At 48.3% G+C, this 15,546-nt stretch overlaps 1 protein-coding gene across 15 annotated transcripts in view; it reads left to right on the top strand.

Moving 5' to 3' along the window:
* HUWE1 (HECT, UBA and WWE domain containing E3 ubiquitin protein ligase 1) overlaps positions 1-15,546 on the top strand; it is a 140,923-nt gene that overhangs the window by 121,132 nt on the left and 4,245 nt on the right. For 14 of the 15 annotated variants that reach the window (XM_082376504.1, XM_082376505.1, XM_082376503.1 and 11 more), the window contains 18 exons: positions 1,207-1,494; positions 2,495-2,750; positions 2,944-3,074; positions 3,603-3,817; positions 3,895-4,183; positions 4,324-4,426; positions 5,234-5,780; positions 6,504-7,107; positions 8,119-8,237; positions 8,350-8,506; positions 9,735-9,867; positions 10,132-10,334; positions 10,938-11,065; positions 12,366-12,462; positions 13,343-13,486; positions 13,895-14,140; positions 14,500-14,617; positions 15,260-15,400. In XM_082376504.1, coding sequence (XP_082232630.1) covers positions 1,207-1,494; positions 2,495-2,750; positions 2,944-3,074; positions 3,603-3,817; positions 3,895-4,183; positions 4,324-4,426; positions 5,234-5,780; positions 6,504-7,107; positions 8,119-8,237; positions 8,350-8,506; positions 9,735-9,867; positions 10,132-10,334; positions 10,938-11,065; positions 12,366-12,462; positions 13,343-13,486; positions 13,895-14,140; positions 14,500-14,617; positions 15,260-15,400 — 3,919 coding nt within the window. The remainder of the gene's footprint in view (positions 1-1,206; positions 1,495-2,494; positions 2,751-2,943; positions 3,075-3,602; positions 3,818-3,894; positions 4,184-4,323; positions 4,427-5,233; positions 5,781-6,503; positions 7,108-8,118; positions 8,238-8,349; positions 8,507-9,734; positions 9,868-10,131; positions 10,335-10,937; positions 11,066-12,365; positions 12,463-13,342; positions 13,487-13,894; positions 14,141-14,499; positions 14,618-15,259; positions 15,401-15,546) is intronic. The other variant, XM_082376506.1, reaches the window with a different exon arrangement.

Here is a 15,546-nt window from a genome sequence, read left to right as displayed (position 1 = left end):
AATGAGAACACCTGATGACAGTGGTTCCTAAATGCTAGTCCTCAGTGGAAATGAACAGAATAAGGGAGGTTTAATGGGTTTCTCAAAAAGCTGAGTTTGTTCAATTTAAAGGACTATTATAAATTACAGAGATTATGTACTTCCTACTTCTTTGGTATCAAAATATTTTTATTAAATGATATTAATGGGATTTTTTTTCTTACTTGGCTAAAATTAAAAGTTGGTGACCCTGTGTTAGTCTCTTGTCTCTTTTTATTTTTTCCTTTTTCTATAAATTTCGTGGGTCTGTGGAATCTAAAAGTCTAAGAATGTTGCCTTGAGCAATCTGCTTTTGGCGAAGGTAGCTCGGTGGGCTAAATGGTATTACTACTATATGCTTTCTATTCCTCCTAATTTTCCTAACGTCAGTAGCCACTTTGTGATTCTAATAACTGGTCCATATGGTATTATATGTCTCCCCCACCCCTATTTCCTCAGAACTTTCTTCTGCTTCCCTATACCTTCTGTCTCCTTTGGCACTTGAGTTGGGAAATGATTGTACCAAAGCCTACACAGTATTTTTTAAAGCAGTGAAAGAGGGTAGGTGTCCTGGTGCCCTGAATCTGGTAGAAGGTCTTTGAAAGGGTCTGTCATCAGGTAAAATGGCCTTTTGCCTGCTGCCCTTGCTAGAGGATTCTGCTCATGCTGGGGTGAGGTAGTAAGTTGTATTGTTGTGGGGTAGGGATTTTAAACCCCAATTAGAAGATAACTATACAACTTACTACTTTCCCTGGTGTGTTGCATATTCACATTTAGTCTTAACACCGTTGCCTCCATCAGACAGAGTTGTAGATGTTCCTTGGATAATCAGGACTGCAAGAAAAGGGAGGTGGAAGGGGACAGGTGGTATTTAGGGTGAGGCAAGTATTATAAAATGACTTGAACTCTCCCCCTTCCACCCAGGGCACAGAATGGATTTAATTCTTAGGGTCTACAAAGAGTCAGATCTTTTGGTTCTTGGGACTAAGATAGCACTGTGCCTTAGCCCTCATCCTGAGTATACCAGACCAGCCACGAGCTGTTCCTAGGAGCAGTTGGTGACTGAGGGGAATCCTGCATCACTGACTGAGTGGGATACTTGTTGTGCCACATGTGCTGATTGAGTGGCTCCCCCGGTCCTTGGCTGATTGCCTTTTAACAACCCCATTGTCGTTCTTTCCGAGAAAGATGGGACTCCCATGCCTGAGAGCTACCCAACAACCCCATCTTCAACTGATGCAGCTACATCTGAGCCCAAGGAGACCCTTGTCACTCTGCAGCCCTCACAACAGCAACCAACACTCCCACCCCCACCAGCCTTGGGAGAGATTTCTCAAGAGCTGCAGTCCCCGACTGGAGAAGCGGGAAGCTCTACCCAGCTATTGATGCCTGTAGAGCCAGAGGAATTGGGTCCCACAAGGCCAAGTGGAGAAGCAGAAACAACTCAGATGGAGCTATCCCCAGCTCCCACTATAAGTGAGTAGAATTTCAAGGTTTGGGGGTAGGGGTAGAACAGGGGGGAAGAATGGACATCTTTGTAGTTCCTCTTTACTCTCTTACTTTAGAGAATTTCTAAAGTAGAAGCTCAAGCCCTCACAGTAGGGTCTCATATTGCACATTACCTTTTTAGCTAAAGTTGAGGTTTCTTCTCTGTGTCCTCAAGTGATTATATATACATCTGAGTGTCTTAATGATACTAGTGATGGTGCCAACAGTTTGAGGTGATCACTCTGTTCCTGGCTATCATGCCATGCTTATTATTTTATTATTTAACTTCTTTAAAAAACAATCATCCAAAGTAGAGGGTGTTGTCTCCATGAATAAACTGGAACTCAAAGGTGAAATAATTAGCCGAAGGTCACTCAGTAAGTGGTTGAGCTGTGATTAAAATCCAGATCTGTGTAACTCTGGAGCTTGCTTTTCTTCAACATTTCCAGGAATGGGCAAGCACGTGACTGCACACTTAGCAGCTCTCCCATCCCAGCCAACACCATTTATCTCATGGCACTGTTTCCCACTGGTTTGAAATGGGGCCTCAAAATTCTTCTCAGCAGTGTTCCAACAGGGTAAACAAGCCTGTTTGCCGTTCCTGCTCTTTACCATACTGCCTGTGACAAGCTCTGGAAAAACCTTAGGGTGTAGGGGGTTTTGCCTTAAAGGAACCTTGTTTGTTTAGACAAGCAGAACCAAAGAGCTTGTGTAAATGATACCTGCAGGAAATCTGAAAGTGACAGGATCCCTTACCTGGGGTGCCTAGAGAAGATGTTTCACAGGCATGCTTGGAACACCATAAATGTTTAACAGATAATAGAAAGGGCTTGAGTTGAGTTTTTTAAAGCAAATGAGATTGAGGGGGGAGCATCAGGCCAGCGTGAAGTGAAGGTGAAGAAGTGAGAAGTCTGATCTGGCTGCTTCTTAATTCAGCCTCCCCCTCTTCGAAGCAGAGATCTAACCTCTCCATGTGACTTCCTCCTAGCCTCTCTTTCCCCAGAGAGAGCTGAAGATTCTGATGCTCTGACAGCTGTCAGTAGTCAACTGGAAGGCTCTCCCATGGACACCAGCAGCCTGGCTTCCTGCACCCTGGAGGAAGCTGTGGGTGACACCTCAGCACCTGGCAGTTCTGAGCAGCCCACAGCAGGCAGCTCCACTCCTGGGGATGCCCCACCAGTTGTGACAGAAGTGCAAGGCAGGAGTGAAGGGTCAGGGGAACCTACCCAGCCCCCAGAGGACAGGTAAGCACTGTGTGAGTGAGAGGAGGGCAGGGTGTGTTGGTGGGTATTTCAAGCCACATTCATACTTAGTAACCAGTGCACATGCTTTGTATACTGGGGAAATCAACTTGGCTTCTGTGAGAAAAGGGGTACTATAGGAATATTTTATAAGTGGAAAATATAATACAGAGAACTTGAAAATGATTTCCTTTAGCTCTACCCCTGCATCCTCTGAGAGTTCTTCCACCAGAGATTCTGCCGTGGCCATTTCTGGAGCAGATTCCCGGGGAATCCTAGAAGAACCACTGCCTTCAACAAGCAGTGAAGAAGAAGATCCTCTAGCAGGTGAGCTCCATGTGTGCTCAGGCCATCCTGGGGCTGTTTAGGCTTCTAGTAACCCTTGGCATGGAAATGCCCACCAGTTGAACCGTTCCATCCAGATGGCGGGTGGCATATATATGGGGGGAGGGCCTGCAGTAAGGGGATGCTGATGCTACACAATGGAATGAGCCCAGGCCTTTGGAGTCAAACTGATCTTAGCTCAAATCCCCTCTCTGCCACCTACTTTTAGGAACTGGAGCCATTACTTAACTTCTCTGATCCTCATTGATACTGAGAGGGTGATGATAGCTACATGGTGGGGTCTTGAAGGTTAAGTGACAGTGCACACACAGAACTTGGCATATAACAAGAGCTGTTCGGAGCCTAGGGAAGGGTGGGTGGGCCTTCTCTGTGTCCCCTGTGTCCTTGGCATGAAATGAGGACAGAGAAAGCTGGTCTCCCTCATCCAAGGCCATGGGTTTCTTTGATCCAAGTACATCTTCAGGCTTCAGTAGAAGTAAGAGTCCCTTCACATCTTGCATCTCCCCTCAGGTATTAGTCTCCCTGAAGGCGTGGACCCCTCTTTTCTGGCCGCGCTTCCTGATGACATTCGCCGAGAAGTTCTACAGAACCAGCTGGGCATTCGTCCACCAACGCGGACTGCCCCCTCGACAAATAGCTCAGCTCCTGCAGTGGTGGGGAATCCTGGTGTGACCGAAGTGAGCCCTGAGTTCCTGGCCGCCCTGCCTCCAGCCATCCAGGAGGAAGTATGTGAGCGGGGGGGCTGGTGGTGCCAGGCTACCTGGCTGTGGGTATGCCCCCATTGACTCCTCCTGCTCTGTAGGTACTGGCACAGCAGAGAGCTGAGCAACAGCGACGGGAACTGGCACAGAATGCCAGCTCAGACACCCCCATGGACCCTGTGACCTTCATCCAGACTCTGCCCTCAGACCTGCGCCGTAGTGTCCTAGAGGACATGGAGGACAGCGTGTTGGCCGTGATGCCACCTGACATTGCAGCTGAGGCTCAAGCCCTGAGGCGAGAGCAGGAAGCCCGACAGAGGCAGCTCATGCATGAGCGGCTTTTTGGGCACAGCAGCACCTCTGCACTCTCTGCCATTCTTCGAAGCCCGGGTACAGAGGGAGGCAAGTGGGAGGGCTCTGGAATGTCTGGCTTTGGCCACATGAGACTCTTTGTTCTCCTTTGTATTACTTGGGCCCAGCTCAGCACACACCCCCTCCCCAATTTCAGTTTCCTTTTTCTTTCCTTCCAGCCTTCACCAGTCGCCTGAGTGGCAACCGTGGGGTCCAATACACTCGGCTTGCCGTGCAGAGAGGCGGCACCTTCCAGATGGGGGGTAGCAGCAGCCATAATAGGTACCCTTTGCCTGTCTTTTTTTCTTTGCCATACCACCTTTCATGTCTACTACTAGTCCAACTCTATTTATAGGTGGAGAGGCTGAATGACCTCTCTAGGATGTTTACTTGAATGAATGGGGAAGCCAGATCTTTGGACTCCCCCTTCAGAAAGCCACACTTCTGGTTAGTGTAGCTACTGTAGACCATAATCACAAAGTAAGGTAGGCAGGCAGCAGGCTCTAGCTGTGGTTACAACAAGGAAAGCCACCTGCCTCCCACACAAATAGGAAAACAGTGACAACCGCTTGCCTTGAGATTACAGCACCTAGGCTGCAGAAGAGTTCATTATTAACGAGGCCAGAGCGTGAAGGGAGTGATCAGTCCCTATTCAGCAGATGACCTCCTGGTAGTCTATAGAAGGCCAAAATAAGCATTGTGTCCTAGGACTTTATGGGCAGTCCAATTTTACCAGTTGATACAGACCTGGGCTGCAGTCTCTGCTCTCTTCTCAGTCGTTGTGTGATATAGGGCAAGTCACTTAACCTATTTGAGCCTCTTGCTCATCATCTCAAAATTGGGTGGTTCTCTAGTCTTTACAGGAGCCCCAGGAGGAAGCTGTTACAGATATCGTAGGGTATCTGGAACATAGTAGGCACTCAAGGGGACAGCTGTTGTTACTATTAAGAATACTTAAGAGTCCTTGGACTGGACACCCTCCCTGCTCGAGCCTCCTGGGATGTATCCAGCTCATACCCCTCCCCTAGGCCTATGCCTGATCCCAGAGCTCTAGCCAAAGTATTACCCAGAAACTATGCTCTGTTCCAGGCCTTCTGGCAGTAATGTGGACACTCTCCTACGCCTCCGAGGACGGCTCCTCCTGGATCACGAAGCCCTGTCTTGTCTCCTGGTCCTACTTTTTGTGGATGAGCCGAAGCTCAATACTAGCCGTCTACATCGAGTACTGAGAAATCTCTGCTACCACGCCCAGACCCGCCACTGGGTCATCCGAAGCCTGCTCTCCATCTTGCAGCGCAGCAGTGAGAGTGAGCTTTGCATTGAAACACCCAGGCTCTCCTCAAGTGAGGAAAAGGGCAAAAAGTCAAGCAAGAGCTGTGGGTCAAGCAGCCATGAGAACCGGCCCCTGGACCTGCTACACAAGATGGAGTCTAAGAGCTCCAACCAGCTTTCCTGGCTCTCAGTATCCATGGATGCAGCCCTAGGCTGCAGGACTAATATATTCCAGATCCAGCGTTCAGGGGGGCGCAAACATACTGAGAAGCATGCAAGTAGTGGCTCCACTGTCCACATCCACCCCCAGGCTGCTCCTGTTGTCTGCAGACACGTTCTGGATACACTCATTCAATTAGCCAAGGTGAGGAGCTTGGAGGGAACCCAACTCCTGGGGATGGAAGACGGTTGTCAGCCATAGCGTAGGTGAAATCTGAACTCTGAGGGAGCTACCAGGTCCTCATCGTTGGTGCTGAGGCCTGTATTGTTTCTGGGAGATTGTCCAGTAAATAATTTTGTGGGTCTTTTGTGTTCACTCTTCACAATTTTTATGCATTGTCTCATTCAGCCATCAAACAACCCTCAGTGGTTTGCATGGTTCCCATTTTACAGATGAAAAAGCTGGGATACAGAAATCTTTAGTGGCTTTGTCATGTGGCTAGTAAGTGATGGAGCTGGCTGGACCTAGAACTTAATTCAGTTCTCTCTTTTTTTTTTTTCAGTCCTCTTTTTCATAAGCTTTGCTGCCATTTGTTGAGGGCCTGCCTTATACCAGGCACTATGCGAAATGCATTACCTCTAATCTCAACAATTTTGCACAGTCGTGTAGGTATCCTCCCCATTTTGTAAGTATAGAGATAGATGCTCAGAAAAGTGTGCTAATCGTCTGTCTCCCTACAGAGCTTTTGTTAGTTTCTCTAGGCTGCTTCACAACATCAGTTGGATAAAAACTCCTATGTTACATCTCTCCAGTGTTACTAAAGCTGTCCAAAGGAGTGGAGAGTCTAGGAGCCAGTTGTCTTTCCTTGTCACAAGACATTTTCTGTGTAGACCTCGTACGCCAAGCCTGTCCTTCTTTTCCTGGCAGGTGTTTCCCAGCCACTTCACACAGCAGCGGACCAAAGAAACAAACTGTGAGAGTGATCGGGAGAGGGGCAGTAAGCAGGCCTGCAGCCCATGCTCTTCACAGTCCACGAGCAGTGGCATTTGCACAGACTTCTGGGACTTATTGGTAAAACTGGACAACATGAATGTCAGCCGGAAAGGCAAGAACTCTGTGAAGTCAGTGCCAGTGAGCGCTGGTGGTGAGGGGGAAACTTCCCCATACAGCCTCGAGGCCTCTCCACTGGGGCAGCTCATGAACATGTTGTCACACCCAGTCATCCGCCGGAGCTCTCTCTTAACTGAGAAACTCCTCAGACTCCTTTCTCTCATCTCAATTGCTCTCCCAGAAAACAAAGTGTCGGAAGCACAGGCTAATTCTGGCAGCAGTGCTTCCTCCACCAGTGTTGCCACATCAACCACATCTACCACCACTACCACTGCTGCCTCCAGCACACCCACTCCCCCTGCTGCAACCACCCCTGTCACTTCTGTTCCGGCCCTGGTTGCTGCCACGACTATATCCACCATTGCTGTAGCCTCTTCAACCACAGTGACTACCCCCACGACTTCTACCACTACTGTTTCAAGTAAGTGTGGATGTAGGCTGGGAGCTGAGGGGTGTGTACACCCGCCTCACCCCCAACTCTCCCCCACCCAGGTATTCCTCCCTAAATGACAGCAGTCAGCTTGGTTTGTGTTTGTGAGAGCCAAATGTGTTAATTCTCACCCTCATTTGTCCAAGTTCTCTCCGTCTTCCCCTCCCTCCCCCCTCCACCACTCCTGTGGAGACCACTGAATGTGGCTTCCCCTAGGCTAAGCTCAAAAAGGAGGAGAGGGGCTTCCCTGGTGGCACAGTGGTTGAGAATCTGCCTGCCAATTCAGGGGACACGGGTTCGAGCCCTGGTCTGGGAAGATCCCACATGCCGTGGAACAACTGGGCCCATGAGCCACAATTACTGAGCCTGCGCGTCTGGAGCCTGTGCTCCGCAGCGAGAGAGGCCACGATAGTGAGAGGCCCGCGCACCACGAAGAAGAGTGGCCCCCGCTTGCCACAACTAGAGAAAGCCCTCACACAGAAACGAAGACCCAACACAGCCATAAATAAATAAATAAATAAATTTTTTTTAAAAAAGGAGGGGGAGAAAGTCCCTGTCTTTAAAGAATCCCCAGTCTTTCTAGCCTGGTTGAGGGAGCCAGTTCTCAGAGGAAGCAGTTCAAGGGCAGGCAGGATAACAGTGGGAATCAGGGTAGAATCAAGTAGCCAGGCCATCCCAGGAAGTGAAGGGAATGTGCCCTGCGGCACACTAACAAGAATCATTTGAAGAAACAGATTTTGAAGGAAGGGGGGCTTTCAGAGAGCCCTCTGACGGTAGGGGAACAGTTGCAAGAAATATCTGGGATTCTTTGTCACTTTAGAAGGTACAGTCATAAGAGTCCTTGGTATCCCAAGTCATTTGGATTCGGCTATGTGGGGTGGATCTTCGTTTTCACTACTTTTCCATTTTGAAGCCCTGGGCAGTGCAGCGATTGGCTCTGCCACTTAAGTCTCTGGCATGCGAGTTTCAGAGGCTTACAGTGTTCTGTCTGTTTCCTCAAAGCTTCTACTACTACTAAGGCCAGCAAATCTCCAGCGAAGGTGGGTGATACCGGCAGCAGCACGGACTTTAAGATGGTATCCTCTGGCCTCACTGAAAATCAGCTCCAGCTCTCTGTGGAGGTGAGTCCAAGTTCTTCTGACCTCCCAAGGTTGGGGGAGAAAGAGTTGACTGGGGTAGATAATGTTTTAGTTCTCAAGTTGGGGCTCACCCCATCTCCTTCCTTTTTCCCAGGTGTTGACATCCCATTCTTGTTCTGAAGAAGGCCTAGAGGATGCAGCCAATGTGTTACTGCAGCTCTCTCGGGGGGACCCTGGGACCCGGGACACTGTTTTGAAGCTGCTACTGAATGGAGCCCGCCATCTGGGTTATACCCTTTGTAAACAGATAGGTAATAATAGGAGTAAAGCACCCTGTTTTTCTGAAACCTTCCACTTAGGTGTCACCTTTTTATGGAAGCCTTCCCTGAACCCCCAGGCTGAATCAAACTCCTCTGTGCATCTGTAGCACAGCCCCATGAGCTCTTCTTTCACAGCACTGATAATACTAGGTTGTCATCTGTTTTCCTCTGCCCAGTTCTCTGAGAGCAGGGCTGGTCTTCTCTCTACATTCCCAATCCCTGGCACACAGCTGGTAATCGGTGCTTAGTGAAGGAAAATGAGAACCCATAGGACCGACATTGCTTTTCCATTCTGGGCACTCATAAGAGCCCTATGATGAGCCTGCTGAGGCAGTTCGCCACCTCAGCGATGCACCTATACTACATTCAGGCTCGGGAATTGAAAGAATAATACCCTCTGCCTTTGTGCAGTTTTGAGGGTACAAAAATTCTAAGAATACTTGCAAATTATCTAGTTTCAGTCTTCCTGTTTTACCAAGAAGAAAACTAAAACCCAGGTGATGGGGTGGCTGAATCAAGGAGTGGGGCCAGATTTGCTTTCAGCATCTATAGAGACACTCTTTGCTCTCTCCCACCCCCCATCCCAATCATGGGTCTCCCTAGATCTCAACCACCTGTGTAGTTATCTCCTTCTCACAAACATCCCTGGAGCTGAGGTGACATGAGAGTCAATTAAACTATGTGACCTAGGATGTTCTTTGTTGCATGAGAATTACAGAGTTCTTCCAGAAGAGGCCTCTGATCTTTCTTGACTGCCACCATTTATTCAACATCCATAGGTTAGGCAGTGTCCTAGGCACTCTGCTAGACAGTTATCTCCTAATTCTCAAAGCAGCCTTGTGAGGTTAGGCAGTATAAGCCGCATTATTAAGATGGGTAAGCAAATTGGGAAAGAGATTAAGCAATTTGCCTGAGATTACCACAAAAACCTAAGAAGTTTGAGAGGTATACGGACTTCAAAAGAGATACTTTTTCCCCTCTGCACTGAGCTGTATTTCTTGTAGATTCAGCAAATTCTCAAGGCCAGATAAACCAGTGGCCCCTGAGCAGTTAGTTGATCTGTGAGCACACATAGTAAAATGAACAGAGCAAAATTCTGCTCATTCCAGGTTCAGTGCAGCTGAACAAAGCACCTAGGAAGTTTTCTTGGAAAGGTTTGGCTTTTCACTGCTTCATTAGGGAAGTCTCTGAACACTTGCTGGCTTCTCTGCCTGCCCAGGAACCCTTCTGGCTGAACTACGGGAATACAATCTGGAACAGCAGCGGCGAGCCCAGTGTGAGACCCTCTCCCCTGATGGCCTGCCTGAGGAGCAGCCACAGACCACCAAGCTGAAAGGCAAAATGCAGAGCAGGTAGGTGGCAGCTGCCCATTTGGCCGTGGGGTTGGGATCAGGGACATTCTGAAAAGTGGCTCTTCCTGGCTTCCTGGTTATTTTTTCCCTCTTCCCTGGACAGATTTTGTTTCTGCCCTGTACACAGTCGGCCCTATTTTTCCTACTTGTGTGATTTTCTTCTGAGATTCCTTACCCCCTGCTTGACACAAGAAAGCCCTGCCTGCTCTGGGTGTTGATGCTTTGATGCTCTCAGTATATGCAAGCCACCTCTACACTCTCCAGGTTTGACATGGCTGAGAATGTGGTAATCGTGGCATCTCAGAAGCGACCTCTGGGTGGCCGGGAGCTCCAGTTGCCTTCTATGTCCATGTTGACATCCAAGACATCTACCCAGAAGTTCTTCTTGAGGGTACTGCAGGTCATCATCCAGCTCCGGGACGACACACGCCGAGCTAACAAGAAAGCCAAGCAGACAGGCAGGCTAGGTATGGAACTGGGGTGTCCAGTTGAGGGGCAAGGTTGGCGGTGGAAAAACAAGAGACCCTGGAGGGCAGGACTTAATGTCATGTCTCCTTCCTGTTTGATCTTTTCTAAGGAAAATGATGATCCTATCTTAAAATGTTGGTGGCTGCATTCTGTATCTCACTCAAGCCGTCTACATAGGAAATTTCACTAGGGCAAGTGGGAATTAAAGGGGAGTGGAAATCTGGCAAGGAAACTGGGGACAGATCTTTTGGTGAACAAGATTTAACTCACTGAGTTTGTCTCCTCTCTGCTTCCTTGAACACTCTTGGCTAAAATATTGTAGCCATGTTGCCTCAGCTATGGCATGCCAAATCCAACGTCTTTCCCCCTGTCCCGCAGAACTCTCTCACCTGCCACCATCCGTCTGCCCAGCCCCATGTTGCCTGCCCTTATCTGTAATGGTAGCTCTTAGTGCCTGACGATGAGCATTCTGAGGCTGCCTGAGCTTAAAGCTCAAAGACTTCAGCAAGGTGTCCCGTGGTGGCCCAGGAGATGGGAGAGAGAATATTGAGCATTCTCTCTTTCTACAGTTTACATCTTACCTTCTTTTTTCTTTCTCCCAGGTTCTTCCGGTTTAGGCTCAGCTAGCAGCATCCAGGCAGCTGTTCGGCAGCTGGAGGCTGAGGCTGATGCCATTATACAAATGGTACGTGAGGGTCAAAGGGCGCGGAGACAGCAACAAGCAGCAACGGTTAGCATGATGCCTGTGGCCCCTCATTCATTTGTCTCTCCTCCCTCCCCCACCACATCATCAGTGGGGTTTCATTGCCCTTACCTTGTATGCTTTTGCATTAAGTTTGCTATATGAATGCTTCTGGATAACAGGGTTACTTTCTCTTGGTGCTTTCTTTACTGTTTGTTTATTGGTTTGGTTTGGTTTGATTTAAAGCTTGGCCATCATACCCCACTCCCAGCTATCCAATCAACAGTGGCGCTTTTGCAAACTGCATAATGCTAAGTGTCTGGGTTCTGAGGGGATTCGTGATAAAAGATTTTTCAGTCTCATGGAACAATGCAAGTACCTCAGAGACACGTCAGGAATCCTGCCCTTGAAAGTCCCCCAAGCTTGGTACACATCCCACACAGCCTCTTCTGGCTATGGCTGATCCCTCCACCCTGGTCTCTGCCTCTATTCTTCATACTCTTTTGGCACCCAGGCAGTTGGGCACTTTTAGGAGGAAGCCTTTTCAGGTTCCTAGGTAGCCAGTTCATTGTTGGGATCTCAGCACAGAGTGGCTGTAGGAAAAGCCTGGAATCATGTATATATGCTGTGGTACTCATTGTTTTCCTGTCCTTGTAACAACATGCAAGTCGCCTTCCCAAGATCCGGGAAATAAGGATATCTCGATGCCTATTTTTTCTTTATCTGTAATTACTATTATACAGTGTGATTTCATTGAGCATGCTGGGAACAGCCTAGAATTTAAGAGCTGTAGCTCCAGCAGGGTAGAAAGGGAGAATAGAGAACTATTATTCTGGAGTATTTTTTCTGCCCAGTCTCTTTCCCACACCTGATATGACAGATGTTGGCTTTTTTAAAAAGCCAATCCCATCCATCAAAGATTGCACTAATTCATTCCCGTTATTTCCCCTTTTGTGAGCAAAAAGGAACAAAGAGTAAACCTACCTTCTGCCCATCTGAGTTTTATATATAGGTATATATATGTGTGTAAACTGTCCCTAGAAGTCTTGAAGTCCAGGAGGATGGTGCCTGACTGGACACAGGCCTGGAATAGAGTGGAGGCAAATGCGGGCATCCAGGGAGCTCTTTGCAAAAGCTTGCTAGCTCAGGGTGGAGGACAGCAAAGGAGGTGGGAAGGCCATTCTTTTGTCCTGGAGAGCTACCTAAGGAAACTTCTTTCCATATGGGAAGACATGGGAGGCTTCTTTCCAAGCTTATGATATGTGAGAGATTGTAGGACAGCCTCTAGCCTGTCCCTGAGGAAAGCAGAGTTGCACCCTTTATGTGACTTTGTCTCCCTTTTATCCAGTCGGAGTCAAGCCAGTCAGAGGCATCTGTCCGAAGGGAGGAATCACCCATGGATGTGGACCAGCCATCTCCCAGTGCTCAAGATACTCAGTCCATTGGTCAGTACTGCTTCCCATCTCCAGCCCAACAAAAGGGAGAACCAGTCTTCATGGAATGCCTGCTGGATCCCCTGCTTCCAACATACATAAGCTCAGTGTTTTCCAGTTTGTTCAAGTGAACCCTGGTTTCTATATGTTGATAGGCCCGTACCAATCAACTAAGATCACTAACCATCACCACCTGGTCCTCATTGGAGAATCATAGCACACATTGCAATTTCTGTAGTAAAGAAACTATGATGATATTGTGTGGAGACAGCATACGTTTGAGTCTTGTCTCCCCATTTACTATCTCTGGGACCTGAGGCAAACCTCTCTTTGTTCAGTTTCCTCATTTAAAATAGGGATGTTCATAGTTAGGATTGAGTTAACACGTGTACATATAGCACTTAGAGCAGTACCTGGCACACAGTGGATGCTATTATTAGCAGCATTTTTCAAGGTTAATTTCATATAGAATGCTTTTTGGCACCCTTTTGACACATTCCTGTGGGATAGTGTTGTCATAGGACATCCAGTTTTTAAAATATATTAAATCATTTAATAATCCATAGGTTTTCTGGGAGCTAGTAAGGCAATGAGAAGACCAATGCTGTCTGGTAGAATTTTCTTGCAGTAGCCATTAGCTACATGTAGCTTACTGAGCACTTGAAAAGCGTCTAGTGCAACTAGACAAACTTTTTCTTGTATTAATTTTATTCAGTTTAAGTTTAAATGCCATCCAGTATAGGACTAGAACTTGCTTTCAGATGTCACTCAATTACTCATTGGCCAGTGGACCAATCTACTTGATCTGCCTAATGGCCTGTGCATTTGGTCTGAATGAAGGAAAAGCCTCAGGGGCTTCCCAATCTCTCCTCTCTGTGCCCTCTATGCTCAGATGGAACTCCACAGGGGGAGAAGGAGGAGAGGCCACCCGAGTTACCCCTGCTCAGCGAGCAACTGAGCTTGGATGAGCTGTGGGACATGCTGGGAGAGTGCCTAAAGGAACTGGAGGAATCCCATGACCAGCATGCGGTGCTAGGTGAGTTGTGGCCTGAGGGAGGGCCCAGGTCCGCTGATCTGCTCTGGGGCCCTTTCTGCCAGCTTAATCTTCTTCCTTCCAGATTACTCCTCTCCGTCAGATCTCCATAATAGGAGTTCAAAGGAGAGGATTTTTTTTCTCTGACTTCATTGTCAGAAAAAAGATTAACGTTCTCTTTTGGTAGCTGGTATCTTTTACTTTTTAGACCGGGGGAATCTTTATAACTGGTTGCCTATCCCATTTTTCTCTGGAAACTCTGACTTCCTCTGCAGCACCATTATATTTCTCCTGCAAGTTTTCATTACTTTTTCATGTAGTACTTTTGAAATTTGATTATGAGGGGGGAAGAGGTTTATATGTTGAAGTTTATAAAGTAAATTGTCACTGTCCTATCGTTCCTACCCCCAGTACTACAGCCTGCCGTCGAGGCCTTCTTTCTGGTCCATGCCACAGAGCGGGAGAGCAAGCCTCCTGTCCGAGACACCCGTGAGAGCCAGCTGGCACACATCAAGGATGAGCCTCCTCCACTCTCCCCTGCCCCCTTAACCCCAGCCACTCCTTCCTCCCTTGACCCATTCTTCTCCCGGGAGCCCTCGTCTATGCACATCTCATCAAGCCTGCCCCCTGACACACAGAAGTTTCTTCGCTTTGCAGGTACAGGGAACTCTTAGGTACCCAAATGTAGAAGGCTTCATTTTTTTACAGGGTCAATTCATACATTTTGTTCTTAGCTGATTTGCAGGGGGAGAGAGAGAGAGAGGGGGAGAGAGAGTGAGAGAGAGAGAGAGAGAGAGAGTGTGTGTGTGTGTGTGTGTGTGTGTGTGTGTGTGTGTGTGTGTGTGTGTGTTGGGAAGTGAGGCTAGTGAGGTAGGGACTGGGTCTGGAAGTCCTTGTGTGCCACACTACGTTTTTTTCCCCTGAAACAAGGAAGAGAGAGTTGCTGGCTGGTTGGCTTTCATTCATTATTCTGAGACCCATGATGTGCTGATTCCTGCTGTCCTTTCTCCCCCCAGAGACTCATCGCACTGTGTTAAACCAGATCCTACGGCAGTCCACCACCCACCTCGCTGACGGGCCTTTTGCTGTCCTGGTAGACTACATTCGTGTCCTCGACTTTGATGTCAAGCGCAAGTATGTGCCCTCCTGGTGTTGGGGGGATGGGAACTCTCTAAATGGTATCTCCTCTCCCAGAAAGGAGCCAAAATTTCTCCTGGGATGATGTTTTCAGGGAAAAAAGTTTCCCTTGGTGGCAGCCCTTAGAATGGTGCTGGGGGGTAGGAGGGGCGGGGAGAGACTCATCTGTCTGTGCCACAGACAATCATTGTACGTAAATACTCCTTGGCCTTCTCCAACCCAGTCTCCATTCTTCATCAGAGAAATGCAAGCCTTTGTTTAATCACATGATTTCTAAAGTCCCAGTCCTTCCTTTGGGGTAATACAGGAGGTGCAGGTAGCCACAGCAGGGCTCGTGGGGGGGCGAGCCTCCACAACACTCCTGTCATTTTTTACTCTTCTCTTCCTTCCTGTGCACCTACACATGCTTACCTGCTTATTGCAGAAATTCCATGGCTTAATGTCTGTGGGCCCCTATTCGATGGAGATGGGAAAAATTTAGAGTTGGTAGTGAATGACCTGCCTCTCCCAAACACTGGAGGGATCAAAGTGTCTGGAGGATGGGGGGAACATCACTGCGGATCTTCATCCTAATCAGGCAAACAAAAGTTTACTCTGCCACCCCCTAATCTTATTTTCCTTACTTTCCTACCTCCCAAGATATTTCCGCCAAGAGCTGGAGCGTTTGGACGAGGGGCTCCGGAAAGAAGACATGGCTGTGCACGTCCGCCGTGACCATGTGTTTGAAGACTCCTATCGTGAGCTGCACCGGAAATCCCCTGAAGAAATGAAGAATCGATTGTAAGAGCCCAGAGCAGAGAATAAGCAGGATGGGAGGGTTGGGACCCTCCCTACATGGTAGTGAAGGCTTACTTGGGGCTCAGATGTGCAGGGGAACTTAGGGAGGTGCTGCCCTCCCCAGTAGGAATTCCTAAGAGGAATCCAGC

This window comes from Balaenoptera borealis, assembly GCF_965194805.1.
Source record: "Balaenoptera borealis genome assembly, chromosome: X".
NCBI lineage: Eukaryota > Metazoa > Chordata > Mammalia > Artiodactyla > Balaenopteridae > Balaenoptera > Balaenoptera borealis.
The sequence above is the reverse complement of the archived record's forward strand: the minus strand, read 5'-3'. Positions and strand labels throughout refer to the sequence as shown.